Below are 18,482 nucleotides of genomic sequence, written 5' to 3' on the forward strand. Positions count from 1 at the left end.
GCGCAGTCATGTCCGACTCTTTGTGACCCCATGAATCGCAGCATGCCAGCCCTCCCTGTCCATCACCAACTTCCAGAGTTTACCCAAACTCATGTCCATCGAGTCGGTGATGCCATCCAGCCATCTCATCCCCTGTCGTCCGCTTCTCCTCCTGCCCCGAATCCCTCCCAACATCAGGGTCTTTTCCAGTGAGTCAACTCTTCGAATGAGGTGGCCAAAGTATTGGAGTTTCAGCTTCAGCATCAGTCCTTCCAATGAACACCCAGGACTGGTCTCCTTTAGATGGCCTGGTTGTATCTCCTTGCAGTCCAAGGGACTCTCAAGAGTCTTCTCCAACACCGCAGTTCAAAAGCATCAATTCTTCGGTGCTCAGCTTTCTTCACAGTCCAACTCTCACATCCATACATGACCACTGGGAAAACCATAGCCTTGACTAGATGGACCTTCGTTGGCAAAGTAACGTCTCTGCTTTTTAATATGCTATCTAGGTTGGTCATAACTTTCCTTCCAAGGAGTAAGCGTCTTTTAATTTCATGGCTTCAATCACCATCTGCAGTGATTTTGGAGCCCAAAAAAATAATCACATGTGATCACCTATTATGTCCCAGGCACTGTGCGAAGTTCGTTGACACAAAGGCTTTTATTCCATGATCTCAGTAATATCTTCATGTCCACATGTTTTCAAGGACACCATGATCCGGAAATGGCATAGGGTCCAAGAACTCTCCTAAAAATTGCTCAATGCTGTGTCATCATGACAGTCGATCCATGGTATCATTTCAGGAAAAAGTGACTTTTTAACTTAAGTTGAAAAAATTGTTAGTGTCTTTGGTATGGAAACATGACAACTAGTCAACACACTAAAATTCGCAGTTTGCCGTTTTAAATATACAAAGCCTGAAATCTTCTTGTAGGAGGGTATGCTCAATATGTCTTTTTCCATCATCTTAATTCCACTACCTCAAAGAGCTTTCTCTGGTTTAAGCGAGCCCATCCTTCTCTTGCATCTGCCTGCAATGCAGGGGACCCGGGTTTGATTCCTGGATCAGGAAGATCCCCTGGAGAAGGAAATGGCAATGCACTCCAGTATTCTTGCCTGGAGAATCCCAAGGACAGAAGAGCCTAGCAGGCTACAGTCCATGGGGTCACAAGAGTTAGACATGGCTTGGCGACTAAACCACCACCATCCTTCTCTCTGTTCTCCTCTGCTGTGATGACCATCCCTGGCTTCTTTATTCTGCCACAGCGGCTTCCACTCCTGGCAAAAAGGTCACTACACTGAGTCCGAAATGACCAGCGTTCCCCAGTGACCCCCAAAAAGGCTATTTAATGGAGCAGGTTTTATGGAGGTCAGGGCAGTTACCTTAATCCAAAAACCAAAGCCTCCAGAGCCCTTGCAGACAGGCCTGCCTCCATCCTTGATATGGATTGTCATATCAAAAGCCACACAGTCTCTACCCAGACCACGGAAACACAGATGTATTCAGTCCTGACCCCAGAGGCAACAAGAGCCTCACAGCCCTTCAAAGCAAGGCAGGAAGAAAACCTAAAATTCTTGGCTCTCCCAACTGTTTCAAAAGTAAATAATAGTTATGCCAGCAAAGCTGTCATTTTAAGTGAATTTCCTAATATAAGGAAGGAAAACATAAAACTCTTAAGGCTTTTCTGCCAATCTGATTCAGATCAGAGACTCCATCTCCCTGGGCTAGCGGGTCTCATTACGACAGGACAGCAGTCATAAAAGAAAGGCGGCACAGTAACTGTTTAATGGACGTTTTCCCAGAAATTAAAGGGCCACTCTTCAAAAGACAGTCAGCTTGTGGTGCAGGCCCCAGGGAATTGCACACACATTGCTGCCTCTGCTGCAGACACAGCAACCAGGTACACCCAGCACCAGCCTCATGCGTCCTTTGTTGTGGGGATGAAAGCCGGAGAAGGTACCGCTTGGTGATCAAAGCCTTTGACCATCATATAAAACCAATCAAAATGCTCTTTATTTCTCTCAATTTCCTGGACTTCAGCAGATGTCATTCCAGAGTGTGGCAGGCAGACAGATCTCTTTCCTCCAACGTGTGTTCTCTGGCTTTGGGGAGTTTTTAGGTTTGGGTTTGTGTTGGTTGGGTTTGGGAAGGTTTTTGGTTTTTTGCAGTTTTTCCCCAGTGTTTTGGGGACCTGCTAACAAACCGTTAACGTGGATCCCAAACATTCATGTTCAGTTCAGGGTCTAACAGCCTTTTCTTTATGATTCCATTGATAGTGGTCAATTTGACTCGGCCCCTAGGAAAAATGGATTTTAGTTCATAAGGGAAGAAAGAAATATTATAACCCTTTGATCACTAACCGCCCCTTCCCAGCCTCTGTCTAAAGATCCAGGAGTCCTCACTCAACACCAGAACAAACCGCAGGCTGGGAGAGGAATCATTTTAGTTCAGGCAAGGTGTCGAGCTGCAGATGCTGCCTGATGGTGAAGAATTTTGTGGGACTGTTTGGGTACAGACCGTGACACTGGCAGAAGAAATAAAAACCACTGGGGAAGGTTATGTTCCAACTCCACTTTTCCTTAAACCTGCAATTCAAAACAGTGCTTTGATTTGTAGGTCCATCCGGCAAGATCATTTCTTGTCTTATCCTTCTTCTGAAAAGCAAGATCCCAGTGCATTTTAGCCCCCTCCCCCGGCCCCTACACTGAGGATTTATAGGAATCTGTCCCCCGGCAAAGCATTTGTCAAAGATCTAAGGGACGGGTGGGAAGGGTCCTTTACCTTGCCCTGGCTGCTTTTGCGCTTGAGACCATAAACTCTGACAAGCTCACTTGCATGCAGTCCTGTTGAAATGGTGGTCACAAGAGGGAGAAGCAAGCCAATATGTGCTGACTCAACATTAAAAAAGTAGTCACTGCATTTTCTGGGTTTAGAGTTTGACCTCAAAAAGGACAGAGTCAGGTGTGTTTCAATGCAATTAATAACGGACACTGAAGATGTTGGCTATTTTGTGAGTACCAGAACTTTATGGCTCACTGTTTGGGCGGATGTGTGTTATTTGCATTTTTGTGGTTAATTAATTGCCATGAGAAGGATCCATGTTTGCTTTTCTCTTTGAGTTTCTAATTTGAGTATAGACCTTCCTGGCAGATTTCAGCGTGGATATGAACATCGAGTATAATTTGAAATGGTATTGCTGTATGCCAGTGCACTGGAGTTGAATTTTAAAGTCAGAATAAATAAAAACTGTGTGAGTGAGGGATCTCCAGTTCTCTAATAAAAGGCTCAAAGGAAAAGTACTGTTTAGACAGCAGCCCAGCTCCTGTAAAGACGACGGCACTGGATGCTACGGGTGGGGAAAGGTAGGAAGCCAGACAACTTGGTCCGTCCCTCTGTGTCTGGAACCTTCCAGAAGGCCGTGCAAGCACAGAGCAGGACACTGTGCCCTTCCTCACAGCCCACTTCCTAAAATAAAGCAAACAGACGTCTTCGTTCTTTGCAAAATATTTCAAGCATTTTGGATTTCCTGGCTTTTATGGTCAATGATTGGAATCGGGGATGCATTTGAAAAGCCATTCCCAGAAACAGCAGCAAAACAGGGACAGTCCTCCTGCAGCGACGTCACCTCCTTTTCTGAAATGGTCACACACAGCAGTCACGCCAGCCGGTGCCCGACGGCCAGGGGGCTCCAGCCTTCGCTCCCAGTTTTATTTCTGTGCCTCCGTTGTCTTAACCAGGAGGCTGCTGTGACCTTGCCGGTGGCTCTGCCAGCTCCGTCCAGGTGACGGCTGGCAGATGTGCGGGCTGCGCGCCTCCGGCGCCCGCCAGCCCGCTCAGCGGCGCTTCCGTGTTTGCTCACTCGGCTTCCCTTCCCTCTCTTTCCTCGCGGGTGGGCAGTGCTGGACTCCAGCCGGCCGACTGCAGGGCCTCCGCTCCCTCGAGCAAGGGCAGCAGCAGCGGCAGCAGCAGCAGCGGGAGCAGTTCCTCCAGCGACTCGGAGAGCAGCTCGGGGTCCGACTCGGAGACAGAGAGCAGTTCCAGCGAGAGCGAGGGCAGCAAGCCTCCCCACTACTCCAGTCCCGAGGTGAGTACCTGCGGGCCTCCAGGGGCCTCCCCTGCCTGCTTCTACCCTGGAGAGCACAGCCGGTCCTCCTCCCAGCGTGGTTCTCACACCTCCCACTCCCCCAGTCTCCGTGGCCTGCAAGCTGCCGTGACCCTTTTAGGCCACCACTCCCAGTCAGCCTGCCAGGATTGATTTGGGCTCATTTCCCCCAACCTCCTCCTCAAAGTGCTCCTAGCTACAGAGCTTCCTTTGAGATCTAGAAACTTCATCTCTTACAGTCCAAAAATCTCTATCTTGACTTCCAGAACTTTCCAAACGTGCTGTAAACATCGCTGACTGGAAATAACCTGAGGATTGGGGTCAGTGAGGCAATAAGCAGATAGGGCAGCTCCAGCCTGAAGTGTGAGCTCCTGTAAATCATGGAGAAAGGAGTTTTGTGGATTAGACATGGCTAGAATCTTACCTTTTTGCAGTTCATCACAGATTAGAAGAACACGGGCTATAAGTATAAATAAAACCTTTTTAACTGTGTTTTCTTTGTGAAAATAGACAGAAAAATTAGCATGAACCTGAAAATAATAATGAAAGCTTTTATAGTTATGATGAATATCTATGTGGAAGATTTAGGTGCCTCATATAAAAACATGATATGGTCCCGATGAAACCCATTGCTATTTCTACTTTAAAGGGGGAAATTAAATAGTAATTCAGAGCATGGATCCTTGAGAGAGGACTGAGAACGCACTCGTCCAGTTTCTGGATCGGTAAGGGTAGACTCTGATTTCTAAAGAAGGAGTAAAAAGGCTTCTTCTTAAGTGTATAGACATTTCACGTTACTGAGGATCATAGGATTTTTTTTTTTTTTTTACCTGCAATCCTCTGTGCCACTCTGGGGCCCAAATTTCTAAATAAGCTCTAAAATGAACCACACCCACATGTCCAAACCTTGGTGCTGAGAGGAGAGCACCTTTAAGGGCCAACCAGCCTCGCATTTCCAGTTTGTGTGCCTATGTCTCTCTCTCCCTCTCTCTCTCCTGATCTGTCTATCTGTCTATCTCTATCTCCCTGTATAAGTAAGGGAAAGGCCCTTAGCAATATTAACCTGTAAAAGCTATATGTTGATATAACCCTGACTTTCCCCAGAAGCTAAATGATTCTCCATCATTTCATTCATTCATGTTTATTCACTCACTTATGGTTTTTCAACAAATATTGAGTCTCTGCCACAGATACGCTTGGCCCTGGGAGACAGCAATGATCTGACAAAGAAGATTCCTGTCTTCACAGACTTGATACTCTAAAGAGAATAATTCGAAACAAACAAGCAAAAAAAAAAAAATCAAAACAAAACAGAGGCATTAACCAAGCTTCTTCAGAGCCAGCTTTGTGATCTAATTTGTTGAAAAACTCCAGAATATGTAGTAGAAAGAACTGTGTTCCAGGGACATTGCAAGGGCCAAGGAGGATAGTGGCGGTGGATTAAAAGCCTTAGGGTCTGTGAATGAGAACCCCCATCCCAGGCTCTTCATGACTTTGAAGGTTAAATTCAGGAATGTTGAATATTATTTGCATGTTGAAATGTGACTCCTGGAGTTTCTAGATGAGGCTGAAACCAGCCTCAGAGAAGGACGGTTATAAAGGGCTTTGAGCAGACTCCCTCTAAATGTCACTGAAATAATTACGAAGACCTGAACTCCTTGGTGATGAAAGGAAGCACTTGTCATTTCTTCCAGCAGCAACCGGAGCCCCCAGCTGAGGAGGAGGAGGGGAATCTGCTAACACAGGCCTTAGAGTTTAAGTTGCCTGAGGCCACGGGTAGGTTTCAACTTCTGGCTTCTCCTGGCAGAGGGAGTGCAGAAGTGATAGGTGTAGCCACAGAGCATGTGACTTCTCTCTGCTGGAAAGAAATGTATTCCTTGGAATAAAAGTAAGGGATTTTGGGCTTTTTTTTTTTTTTTTTTTTTACATTTTTTCCCAAGACGACTACAGACACACACCCTTCAGAAATACAGGGAGGGAACTCCCCGGCGGTCCAGTGGTTAGGACTCCGTGCTTTCACTGCCAAGGACATTGTGGGTTTGGTGTCTCATTGGGGAACTAAGATCCCACAAGCCATGTGGCATGGCCAAAAATTTTGTTAAAAAAAAAAAAAAAGAATTACAATGATTTTGCAGAATGAACATTGAAAAGAGGGGAAAGAAGCATTAAGGGCCGACTCTATGGCAGCCCTGCTGTCCTCTGCGCTGAGCTGGCCCAGGTCCCCTGACAGAGAGCAGTGAGACCTGTTTCCCTGTCGCCCACAGGACCACCCAGCTCTTTATAGCCACACACCTCCCATTCCATTGCAAAGACCTGTTCCTGCTGCTTTGCAGCAAAACGTATCTGGCCCTCCTTTCCCCTTCCGGAAATGTCCTGATATGAGAGCAGGAGATCCTCATGATGTCCCAAGACAGCTGCATCGCCCCACCCTGCCCCGCAGCGCGCCAGCACTGGGCACCTGCTTGGCTCTCCTGTGTCTCATCCAAGCTGTGCTTCTGGCCCTGATTGTAGAAAACCACTGCCTTTCATACGCATCACCATGGAATATAACCCCTAGTCTGCAAGGGCGTGGAAGAGACACTGGATTCAGTGTTTCCATTGCTGCAGATCCCCTCTCTGCGGCCTGAAGTTTGGGTGCTTGTCATCAGACTCATTTTTTTTCATTGAGTTCTTTCTTCTTTCTTGGTCTGGGACATCCTTTCATGCCAGAGCTTGACCAGGGAGCAGGAAGGGGTGGGGGGGTGCGTTTTGGCCCTCCATTAGCACATTTACAGCTGCACACACAGCTCCTTAGACCAGTGTTCCAAGTAAAGGGACAGCTTGCTATGTAAACAAGAAAGAGCCTGGTCGCAGGACTTTATTTTTATTTGACTGCACGGGGTCATAGTTGAGGCACATGGGATCTTTAGCTGTGGCATGGGAGCTCTTAGTTGTAGCATGTAGGACCTAGTTCTCTGACCAGAGATCAAACCTGGTCCCCCTGCATTGGGAGCACAGAGTCTTATCCACTGGGCCACCAGGGCAGTCGCTGGTCACAGGATTTTGAGAAGAGCCAGGATAAAGTAGGTTTCACCCGTTTCTCAACTGCAGGGCATCACTCAGCCCTCAACATCAGTCATGTAAACAGTGTTCTCCATTGTGGTATTTCCCAAATATATCCAACCATGGTACGCTTTCTTCATGGGCTAAAAGCATATTTTGGAAAATGCTGCCCTAGATCATTCTTGAAAATCTTCAAAAATGCAAGTTATTCATGGATTCAACAAGCTTCTCCTTAATTAGGCATCTATGGGGTATGTGGCAGTGGGTGCCCTGAGGTTGTAGATGAAATAGAGACTAGATTATGCCCTGGAGGGCTTGTGCATGAATCAGAGGGAAGATTGATCAGAGAGGAGAGTCCTGGCTGGAAATACACACTGCAAGCCAGCAAACAAGCAAAAGCGCTGGGCAGAACCCCGGTGGATGGCTCAGACAGTAAACCAGAGGCAGCAGCCTGCCAGGCAAGGAGCTCCAAGCCCCAAGTCTGCCCTCCTCCCCTGCCACCTAATTCTTGGCTGTTTAAGCTTGCTTGGCCACAGTTTTATCCCCCAAATGGCAGATAATCTCACACTGTCTAATCTGTGAGGTTTTTCTGAGGAGTAAGTGACAAGCAGGGAGCAACAGCTCATTGTGAGTCATTAGTAGCAACAGGGTCAGAGCAAGCTGCCCCTTTAACTGTTATGGGTCCTGCGAGGGATACAAAGAAGCAGAAACCTGGCCTCTGCCGGAAAGCAGTGTTTGGCTTTGTTGAAGACACAAGATTCTTATACATGAAACAGACGTGGATATCAAAAGATGATGCCATTAAGGATAATGGAGGGCAACAGGTATTATCTGGAGAGTTAGTGGTATCTTCTCCAAAAGTCACATCAAATTCTATCATTTGAAGACCTAACATTTCTCAAATGAAACAAGGTCCCCTTTTCATGAGTCTTCCCCAGAGAGTAATGGGAGCTTAGGCAACACAACAGGGAAGGGAATCCGACTCTCAACTGTGACAAGCGTGGGTTTAGTCTTGCTGGTGCCTGGTAGCTCTGCAGCTTTGGACATGTTACTTAACTTCTCTGAGCCTCATCTAAAAACTAAGGGTGATAGTATCTCTTATCTATGGGTTAAATTAGATGATCCATGTGATGTGGGAGCATACTGTGGGTGTTCCGGCAATGAAAGATGCCTGTAAGATGATGGCTGCCTGAGGAGTTTGCATTTTCTTCGAGAGGCAAGAGGAGGTCATTGCAGATCCTTGAGAAAGGGAACGTGATTTAGCAATGTACTGAAAATGGTCCTGATTTCTTTGGCTGTGAAGAGCAGAAAAAATGACTCTGCGGCACATGGGGCAGCGGGCCCTTACTCCATTGATTAAATCCTCCCCTCGCTGTGAAGACTCCCTCTGGGGAGTTTTAGTGGGAGTCTCCCTGTGAGCCGCTGTGTTTTGGCTCCAGGCAGGCATCTATGTCCTCACATGTAAGAGATGTGAGGTGTGGAAGGCTCAGGACGGCGGGGACGAGGATGACTGGGGCGGGGTGGGGGGAGTCGGTGGGGGAGGGCAGCGAGCGGCAAGTGGCGGATGCTGCCATTAATGTGTCCACCCAGTCCAGTGTGTGTCCCCTTCTGCAAGGCGCCTTCAGCGTCCGCTCACATTACTGGGCCTCCGTCTATCTGGGGAAGCTGAGGCACAGAAGTCATTGACCCAGCCAGGGGTCAGAGAGAACGGGGCTGGGGAGGAGACAGCCTCAAAGCCATGAACGTGTTTGCCACCAATTAGCCTTCAGGGGACTTCCCTGGCGGTCCAGTGGCGAAGACTCCAAGCTCCCAATGCAGGGAGCCCGGGTTCAACCCCTGGTCATGGAACTAGATCCCACGTGCCGCAACTAAGCATCTGAATGCCCCAGCTGAAGATCCCACGTGCCGCAACAAAAATCGAAGCTCCCGAATGCTGCAGCTAAGACCTGGTGCAGCCAAAATGGACAAATAAATAAATTTTTTTTAATTAAAGTAGCCTTTAGTCACACTCAGGTCACCTCAGAGCAGATGAGAGCTCCCCTTCGGCAAATAAGCCATTCTGTGTCCTGCCACCCTGCTTCCTCGGTCACTTCACTGTCGCAGGATGGACCAGGTCAGGTGGGCTCTGCGGGCTCCATTGTTCCCTGTCTCTGGAGGTGCCACATTAAAGCGAGGTCAGAATTTACAAAATAAAACTCAGAGGCACAAAAAAGATTTTACCATTTTGTTTTTTTGCCTCTTATTCAGGAGTCCCAGCCCTATGGGTGGCATGAACATCAAGTCAGAGTCCAGACCCCCTATCAGGGTCATGAGAGAGGCCCTTCCACACCTGTATCCCATGGGGATGCTTCCCCCATCCTCGTGGCCCCAGGAGCAGGGCCTGGGATCCCCGTGTGAGATGCCTCACAAGGAGACTCCCATTAAGACTTCCCGGAGGGCGCCTTCATAGCAGAGGGAGGATTTCATCACTGGAGTGATCACTGATGCGCTGCAGGGTCATTTTCTGCTTACGGTCCCTTGTCGCTCCCAGTCCCTCAACACCCTGTGCTGCGGTCCCCTGAACTGTAGCTGGTCTCGTCTGTTTGGAGGGAGCCAGTAGACTGTCCACAGTCCCTGCCGCAGCCGCAGTGCTCACTGTCCACACTCTGTGGCCCCAGGCCCTGCTGGCCCACTAAAGCTTCCCGTCTCCCTGAGCTGTGCCCCAGACTCAGCCAGGACCCCTGGGTCTAGAGCACTGCCTGCCCTCCTCATGCCTCGCCGCCCTCGATCCTTTCTGCATGAGGCGGTGCCCAAGTTCTGCTCTTAAGACCAACCTCTTTGTTGAAAACCAAATCTTGACACCTGAAAGCAAGCATTCAGAAATTATGATCTTAAAGAACAGTGTTCTTCTCCTGCAAGGGAGCCTGACTTGCTCGAGGCTTTAACAAACCAATATGAAATGCAAAGCTAAGCCATTCTTCTTTATTCTGGGCGGTATCTAGTTCCACCACCCCACCCCACGCCCACCTCACCCAATCATCAGAAGCCATGAATTTATAGAGTGGAGGACGTAGGGAAGGAAACATATATCACCTTAATCACGCCAAAATTCTCCCCCATCTCACAAATTAAAAACATTCTAGCTAAAGGTCTATGGTAGCTCAGCGGTCAGGAATCCACCTGCAATACAGGAGACGTGGGTTCAATCCCTGGGTCAGGAAAATCCCTTGGAGAAGGACATGGCAACCCACTGTGGTATTCTTGCCTGGGAAGTCCGATGGGCAGAGAACCATGGGGTTGCCAAAAAGTCAAACATGACTTCGCAACTGAACAGCAACAACAAAGTTCTGCACTTATCAATATACCTCTTTTCTACTAATAATCAGAGAGGCTGGATAAATGGACTTTTATTAAAAATCAACATTTACTCCCTGTAAGAGAAGCAGTTCTTAACCTTTCAATAAGACATAGATCCCCAGAGAGGTAAGTGCAAACTGTGCAAACTATTCTTTCCCCAAAATGTGTCTACATGACCTTTGACATTCGGTTACAGGGCATTCACTGGCCTCCCCTCTCCCCCAGAGCCAATCCATGGGTCAGAGTTTAACACCTGGAATGCCCAGGATTTGCTCTAATTTAGCAAAACTGTTTACAGGAGAGGTGTTCATTGTCACCTCCCCATCTGAAACATTTCGGGCAAAGTGTGATGGAAGCGGGTTAAGGATGGATGAACCAAGTCCAGCAGGGTCCACTCGGCCCCGTTTTATTTTCTCCCCAAATTACAAGTCTCACCAAAAAAAATGTGCGCTTCAGCACTCAAGGTGTCCTAACTACACCCCAGTTAACTTTCATGGGCTCTCAAGTTTATGCATGTCTGTATAAACACAAAAAATATACACTGTATAACACTCAAAAGTGCTGGAAATGGGTCCTAATGAGGAATAGTGTGTCCTCTCATTTCTCAAACTGCTGCACTGGCATTTCAGTGTGGGGGTCCAGGAAAGTGTCAGTCGCTCAGTCATGTCTGTCTCTTTGTGACCCCATGGACAGAGGAGCCTGCCAGGCTCCTCTGTCCATGGAGTTCTCCAGGCAAGAATACTGGAGTGGGTAACCATTCCCTTCTCCAGGGGATCTTCCAACCCAGGGATCAAACCCGGGTCTCCTGCACCAGCAGGTAGGTTCTTTATGGTTTGGGCCACCTGGGAAGCCCTGCGGGTGGCCACCCTGTGTGCCTGTTGAGGCTACACACACCGCCTGCTTCCAGGTTCCTTGAGTTTCCAGCCCATCAGGTTTCTGCTCACACGCCTAGAGCAGCAAGTCAAGAGAAAAACAGTCAGGCGCATCTAAGTGAGTCTGTCCTAAGCGATGTTTTGTTTTTTGCCGGTTTTCTGCTTTTAGGCGGAACCAGCGTCCTCTAACAAGTGGCAGCTGGATAAATGGCTAAACAAAGTGAATCACCACAAGCCCCCTGTCCTGATCCAAAATGAAAGCCACCACGGGCCGGAGGGCAGTCAGTACTACACCCCAGTGAAGGAGGACACGCAGGACTGCGGGAAGCTCCCCGACGTCTGCCCGCCCGGCCTGAGAGACAAGGACATCAAGGGCGCCTGCAAGGAGGAGCAGAGGCCGAGGACCGCGAACAAGGCCCCGGGGAGCAAAGGCGTGAAGCAGAAGTCCCCGCCCGCGGCCGTGGCCGTGGCCGTGACCGCCGCCGCCGCCCCGCCGCCCGCGGTGCCTGGTGCGCCCGCCGAGAGCGCGCCCGCGCCTGCCCGGAGGTCCGCGGGCAAGAAGCCCACCCGGCGCGCCGAGAGGACCTCGGCCGGCGACGGCGGCCACCGGCCCGAGGAGCCCGTAGCTGCCGAGGCGCCGGGGCCGGGCGCGGGGGTTCCCCCGGAGCCGCCCAAGCCCAGGCCTTGCAGCAACAGCAGGACCAACCACCGCAAGGAGCTGCGCTCCGCCGTGACCTGCGAGAAGCGCCGCACGCGGGGGCTGAGCCGGATCGTCCCCAAATCCAAGGAGTTCATCGAGACGGAGTCGTCCTCTTCCTCCTCCTCCTCGGACTCGGACCTGGAGTCGGAGCAGGAGGACTACCCTCTGTCCAAGGCCGTGGCCGCTGCGGCTGCCGCCGCCGCCTCCGGGAACGACCCGAGGCTGAAGGAGGCGCCCACCAGCATCAGCGGCGGCGGCCCCCGCGCTCCCGTGGGCTCCATCAACGCCAGGACCACCAGCGACATTGCCAAGGAGCTGGAGGAGCAGTTCTACACACTGGTCCCCTTCGGCCGCAACGAGCTTCTCTCCCCGTTGAAGGACAGTGACGAGGTTCGGTCACTCTGGGTCAAAATCGACCTGACACTTCTGTCCAGGATTCCGGAACACCTGCCCCAGGAGCCGGGGGTCTTGAGTGCTCCCGCGGCCAAGGACTCTGAGAGCGCGCCCCCGACGACCCATGCATCGGAGGCGCCGGTGGAAAAGACCTTGCCAAAATCCAAGAGGAAACGCAAGGTAGGCCTGGAAACCCGAGGGGCTGAAGGCACAGTGGGAGGGAGGGCCCTCCCCGAACTTGTGGGCAGGTCCACTGGTCTGGAATGTTCCAGGAGCAGGAATTTATGTGTCCTTTTTCAGCAAACGTTCATAGAGCACTTTACATAAGTGCATAGGAGCCTCCTGAGTCACTTCAGTTGCTACATCTGACATTCTGCAACACGATGACTGTAGCCTGCCAGGCTCCCCTGTCCATGGGATTCTCCAGGCAAGAATACTGGAGTGAGTTGCCATGCCCTTCTCCAGGGTATCTTCCCAATCTGGGATCGAACCTGTGTCTCCTGCATTGCAGGCAGATTCTTTACCATCTAAGCCACCAGGGAAGCCCAGTGTAAGTACTTGACACATATTAACTCAGCATCCTTAGAACTGCCCACTGTGGGAAGACTAGCTATCATTCCCATGTGATAGATAATGAAGGCCTGTCCCACTGCATGTGGAAGTAGGCAATTGGGAAATCTTCACTTGAGTGTCTTCAGGGAATGAGCTAGAGGCTGGACCAGTGAGGAAAGCTAAACACAGGTGAACCCCATTCTTTGCTGGGAAAGGTGGGGTCATTCCTTGACTTCAGAAGCCAGCTGCCTCATAGAGTTGAGTAAGGCTGTGACTAGGGTGAGGCGTGAATATGGAAGTGACCAGTGGGGATCGTGGGCAACAGGACCCTCCAGCCTGTGGCATGGGAGCCATAGGCTGGTGCTCCCCATGGTATTAAGCAGAAGGACTTTGTGGTGGAGAGGAGCTGGGAACAGGGCCCCAAGCAGGAGGGACTTTTGAGGAATCAGAGGATTCGCTGCCAAAGCTGGGAAGCCAGCTGAACAGAGGGGGACTGAACAGAGTGAGGCGGGCAGGGACTCGAGTGCAGGGAGAGCTGGATGCGGGTGCAGAAGTAGACCCACACGCTTGGCCATTCAGATGTTTTTGAAGAATTTTTGAGCGCAGGAATCACTTAATCATAATTTAAAACCAGTTCTGAGAATCTTTACCCCCTCCTGTTACTACATCTTCAAAAGTAACTAGGACCACAGCGAGAAACACAGTGGGCGACAAACGAAAGATTATAGTCCTCATGGACGGCCCCAGATTTGGGACAAAACCATTCACAACTGTTAACACATGTATATGTCCCCACGAGGGATGCTGAAGTGAAGTGAATTTGCTCAGTCGTGTCCGACTCTGCGACCGTGTGGACTGTAGCCCACTAAGGCTCCTCTGTCCATGGGGGTTCTCCAGGCAAGAATACTGGAGTGGGTTGCCATTTCCTTCTCCAGGGATCTTCCCGACCCAGGGATTGAACCCAGGTCTCCCGCATTGTGGGCAGACGCTTTAACCTCTGAGCCACCAGGGAAGCCCCAATCATTTATAAAATCCTTACAACTTTTGAGGCAAATGTTCTTGTCATACCCCTTTTACAGATGAGGAAACTGAGGCTTACGGAGCCTAAAGTGACTTGCCCTAGGGTCATGTAGGTGAGAAAGGACAGAGCTGGGAATGAAGTCAGGTCTCTGGCTATAGGGTCTCCCAATAATAAACCAGCTGGAGATTTGTGTAGTCCTCCTTTTATCTTTGAATCTGTCTTTTGTAAGTGAAGGTGATGGGACAACAGAGCATGCTTGGTCCCACCCCCCACATTTCCCCAGGATGGGTTCTGCCTGCCCCGTGGCCCCTGTGCACTCCTGGCCGGGCGCAGCCTCCCCTCTCTGCATCCCCGTCCACCAGCCAAGGCGCCGGCATAGTGAGGGTTGGGGTCAGGATCAGCACCTCCCCGCCCTCAATCCAGGGACTGCGGGGTCCCCCAGGAGAGACTGCCAGTTGGCCTTGGGGAAGGGGTGGTGCCTGACTGCACTTGCTCTCCCCGCGACCCACAGCTGGCAGGTGGCAGAAGACGTTTGCTGGGCTGCGTGCGTGCGTGCGTGCGCCCGGTCTCAGGCCAGTACTCCTGGCGTTTGGGAGAACCAGCACGTGCCAAGCATCCCCGTGCTTCCAGGAGCACAATGTAAAGCAGCAAGTAAACACACTTCTCTGACAGGTTAAGAGACCAGTTTCAAGACAGGAAAATGCTCCTGACTTTAGCACTTTATAATGTTACTCTTAAACCGCTTTTTTTTTTTTTTTGAGGTATAATTGACATAACATTATATTATTTTCAGTTATACAATATAATGATTCAATATTGGTTTACATGTGTTGCAAAATGATGACCACAATCAGTCCAGCCAACATCCATCACTATACATAATTACAGATCTCTTCTCCTGGTGAGAACTGTCAAGATCTCCTAGCTACTTTCAAATGTGTGCCAGGGTATTTTTAGCTACACTCACCATGCTGTTGATTAGTGTTGCCCTACATCCACGTGACTTACTCATTTTATAACTGGAGATTTGTACTTTTTAAATTTCCTTCACCCCTTCATTTTATACCCCTCTCTCCACCCCAGAGTGGTTTGGTTTTGGTTTTCAGATTCTACATTTAAGTGAGATCCTAAGGTCTTTGTCATCTTTGTCATCACAAAGAATCGGACGAGCCCGAGTGACTGGCACACACACATCCCACTCATTTCGCTTTGCATAGCACCCTCCAGGCCCATCCGTGTTGTTGCAAATGGCAAGACTCCCTTCTTCCGTTGTATACATACCTACGCCACAATTTCCTTATCCATCCACAGCCATTCACGCTGTTTCCTTGTCTTGGCCATTGTAAATAATGCTGCAGTGAACGTGGGGGTCTTTTGAAATCAGTGTTTCAGTTTTCTTTGGATTAATACCCAGAAGTGAGATCGCTGAATCAAGTAGTCACTCTATTTTAATTTTTTGAGCAACCTCCATACTGTTTGGCGGTTGCACCAACAGTGCACTAGGGTTCCTTTTTCGCCACATCCTCACACGTGTATTATTTCTAGTCTTTTGATGGCAGCCATTCTAAGAGGTGTGAGGTGATACCTCATTGTGGTTTTGATTTGCATTTCCCTGATGGTTAGTGATGCTGAGCATCTTTTCATGCGCCTGTTGACCATCTGTATGTCTTCTTTAGAAAAAATATTTAATCAAATCCTCCGCCTGTTTTTCAGTCAGATTTTTTTGTTTGTTTCTTTGTTGCTGAATTGCAAGTGTTCTTTATGTGTTTTGAATATTAACCCCTTCTCGGATATATTATTTGAAAATATTTTTTTACATTCAGTAGATTGCCTTTTCATTTTATTGATGGTTTCCTTTGCTGTGCAGGCTTCCCTGGTGGCTCAGCTGGTAAAGAATCTACCTGCAGTGCCGAAGACTTGGGTTCGATCCCTGAGTTGAGAATATTCCCTGGAGAAGGGAATGGCTACCCACTCCAGTATTCTGGCCTGGAGAATTCCATGGACTTTATAGTCCACAGGGTCACAAAGAGTCAGATGTGACTGAGTGACTTACACTTTGTTTTGCAGAAGCTTTTTTGTTTAACATAGTCCCACTTGTTTATTCTTGCTTTTGCTTTTGGTATTAAATTCAAGAAAATCATCACCAAGGCTGACAGCAAGCATCTTCTCCAGCTTTTTGAACATGGGGCCTAGCCTTTTCATTTTGCACTGAAGCCCACAAATCATGCACTCAGCCCTGACCTCCTAGGTGACCTCAATCAGGTGACCTTCCCTTCTGTGTACTTCAGTTTCTTCATCTGTAAACTGGTGACATCTTTACAGGGATGTTGTTAGGTTAAAATGATATAATTTAGTAATACGGGTTAGCTCGCTACACACCTGCCCCTCTTTTCCTTCTGTTTTGCTCTGCATATCCTGCCCTCCTCATTACTTGTCAGATGCATTTATCCATCAACTCCCAGGTGATTAATTGATTAATGAGTAAATCAATCCATCATCTGGAGATTGATGGATAAATGAACAGGCTGATATAAAGAGAGAGGTGTTTCAGAGATAGAAATTGATAAACATATAGAGATTGGAAATACATATAGCTATACAGGCATATGTCAGTAGAGATGTGCAAAAACAGAGACATGTATAATTCATAATCTATATGCAAGTAATTTTACTATTCATGGACTTTTTAAGTTTAACTTATGAAACTTCACTTACACTAAGCCTGACACTCAGCTCTCCTCATGAAATCTACTGAAACATAGATGAACATGCATAAAGAAGGGAAAGAACATTTGCACAGCGCTCCTTACTCATCATCTGGGGTGTGAAACCACTAGTTTTGGGTGTAGGAGGTGGGACATCGCAGACCTGGCTGCCCAGGGTGCAGAGTCTAGCCCTGCCGGAGCCCTGGGGCCAAAACTAGGGGGTTCAGAGGTTTGGCTCAGACCCTCCATGGGGCATAGTTTCAACGTGAGCATCTGTGGTCCTTCCTCCAGAGGCTGTGTGACATCCCAGCTAGAAAGAGAAGGTCACAGTCCTTCTATCTTCAGTACCAGTGCCCGTCTCCTGGAAACACGCTGAGAATCCTGAATGTCTCTCTGCTGTGTTGCTGCAATCTCAGCAAAAATAGAAGTTGGTTGAGTGCGCGTGCATTGCCCCTGCGTGTGTGCTGTGCTAAGTTGCTTCAGTCGCGTCTCTTTGCGGCCCTGTGGACTGTAGCCCGCCAGGCTCCTCTGTCCATGGGATTCTCCAGGCAAGAATCCTGGAGTGGGTTGCCAGGCCCTCCTCCAGGCGATCTCCCCAACCCAGGGATCGAACCTGAGTCTCCTGTGTCTCCTGCATTGGCAGGCGGGTTCTTTACCACTAGTGCCACCCGGGAGGCCTGCATCACACCTGTTACACGTCTAAAGTTAAATACAACCGTGGAAACGATCCAGTCGAACTGCTGTTTTATAAAAAGATCCTTCAAGGCCATGAATTTCAGAAGAAAAGCCTGAGCTTGTCACTGCTCCTACAGCATTAAGCCCAGGACAAATCGCTTGCTATACCTTGTTTGGGTACCAAGAAATGCCAAAGAAAGGGATGCTGAACTCCAGTGAGACTCCAGAGCAGATCTTCTTTGGAGGGTAGAATCCAGCCCATTGGTTGAGAAGTTTGCATCATTCAAAATATTCCCTCCTGCAGTTTGATCCCGGTGTCACACTTTTTCATAAGCTGTCAGTAGTCAAAACGACAGATTTCATCCTTGTTCGAGGAGGAGCTGACGGCGAACCGAGGCCGGGGCCAAGAGTGCTGCCATCCTGTTGGTGCTCAGGACGTTGTCCAAAGAAGCCCCTGCGCTGGTGGGATGGGAGCTCGCTGTGATCCGTCGAAGTCCGAAGCTGATCGGTTTTTGCTTCTTTCCATGCAGTGCGACAACGAAGACGACTACAGGGAGACCAAGAAGGCCCCAGGAGAGAGGGAGAGCGCCTCGCGACTGACCGCCTCTGCCAGCAGCGCTTTGTCTGCAAATCACTGCAGCATGAACATCAACAGGTATGTGCCCTCCTGCAAAGGCAAGGGTTGGTGGAGGCATGCCTGGGTCTGAGAGGCACGTGTTTGCAGGGGCAGAGTAGATTTTTTTTAATGACTTCTCTGCTCTGGGTGTCCAGACCAGGGTTCTTGGACTCCTTAATCAATAGAAATTGATAAGAGGCCAGAGGAGAAATTCAGCCAAGGCTTTGCTGGGGCTCAGGCTGCAGCTTGAAGGAGTGAGGGAAAAGTAACAGTTTCCCTTGCTCACTCTCTGATGGGGGCAAGCCGATTCCTTAAACGTGAGGGAGGAAGTTGTGGGTCCAGGGGTCACACCGGAGGGGGACTTGGTCTGCCCATGCCCTTTGTTGGTCTTGTGTGCACTTTTGCTCCCAGTTCCTCAAAATTGGCAGTTGGGTTTTTGGTCTTTTTGTATCTTGTTGTTCATAATTTGCTCCAACTGCACACGCTC

General features: G+C 49.3%; 1 protein-coding gene across 9 annotated transcripts in view; it reads left to right on the top strand.

Annotated features, from left to right (window-relative positions):
• The window catches only part of AFF3 (ALF transcription elongation factor 3), a 628,609-nt gene that overhangs the window by 562,798 nt on the left and 47,329 nt on the right, over nt 1-18,482 (top strand). For all 9 annotated transcript variants that reach the window (XM_060412422.1, XM_042246414.2, XM_042246415.2 and 6 more), the window contains 3 exons: nt 3,879-4,065; nt 11,503-12,606; nt 17,910-18,034. In XM_060412422.1, the coding sequence (XP_060268405.1) occupies nt 3,879-4,065; nt 11,503-12,606; nt 17,910-18,034 (1,416 nt within the window). The remainder of the gene's footprint in view (nt 1-3,878; nt 4,066-11,502; nt 12,607-17,909; nt 18,035-18,482) is intronic.

This window comes from Ovis aries, chromosome 3 (genome assembly GCF_016772045.2).
Source record: "Ovis aries strain OAR_USU_Benz2616 breed Rambouillet chromosome 3, ARS-UI_Ramb_v3.0, whole genome shotgun sequence".
Taxonomy (NCBI): Eukaryota; Metazoa; Chordata; class Mammalia; order Artiodactyla; family Bovidae; genus Ovis; species Ovis aries.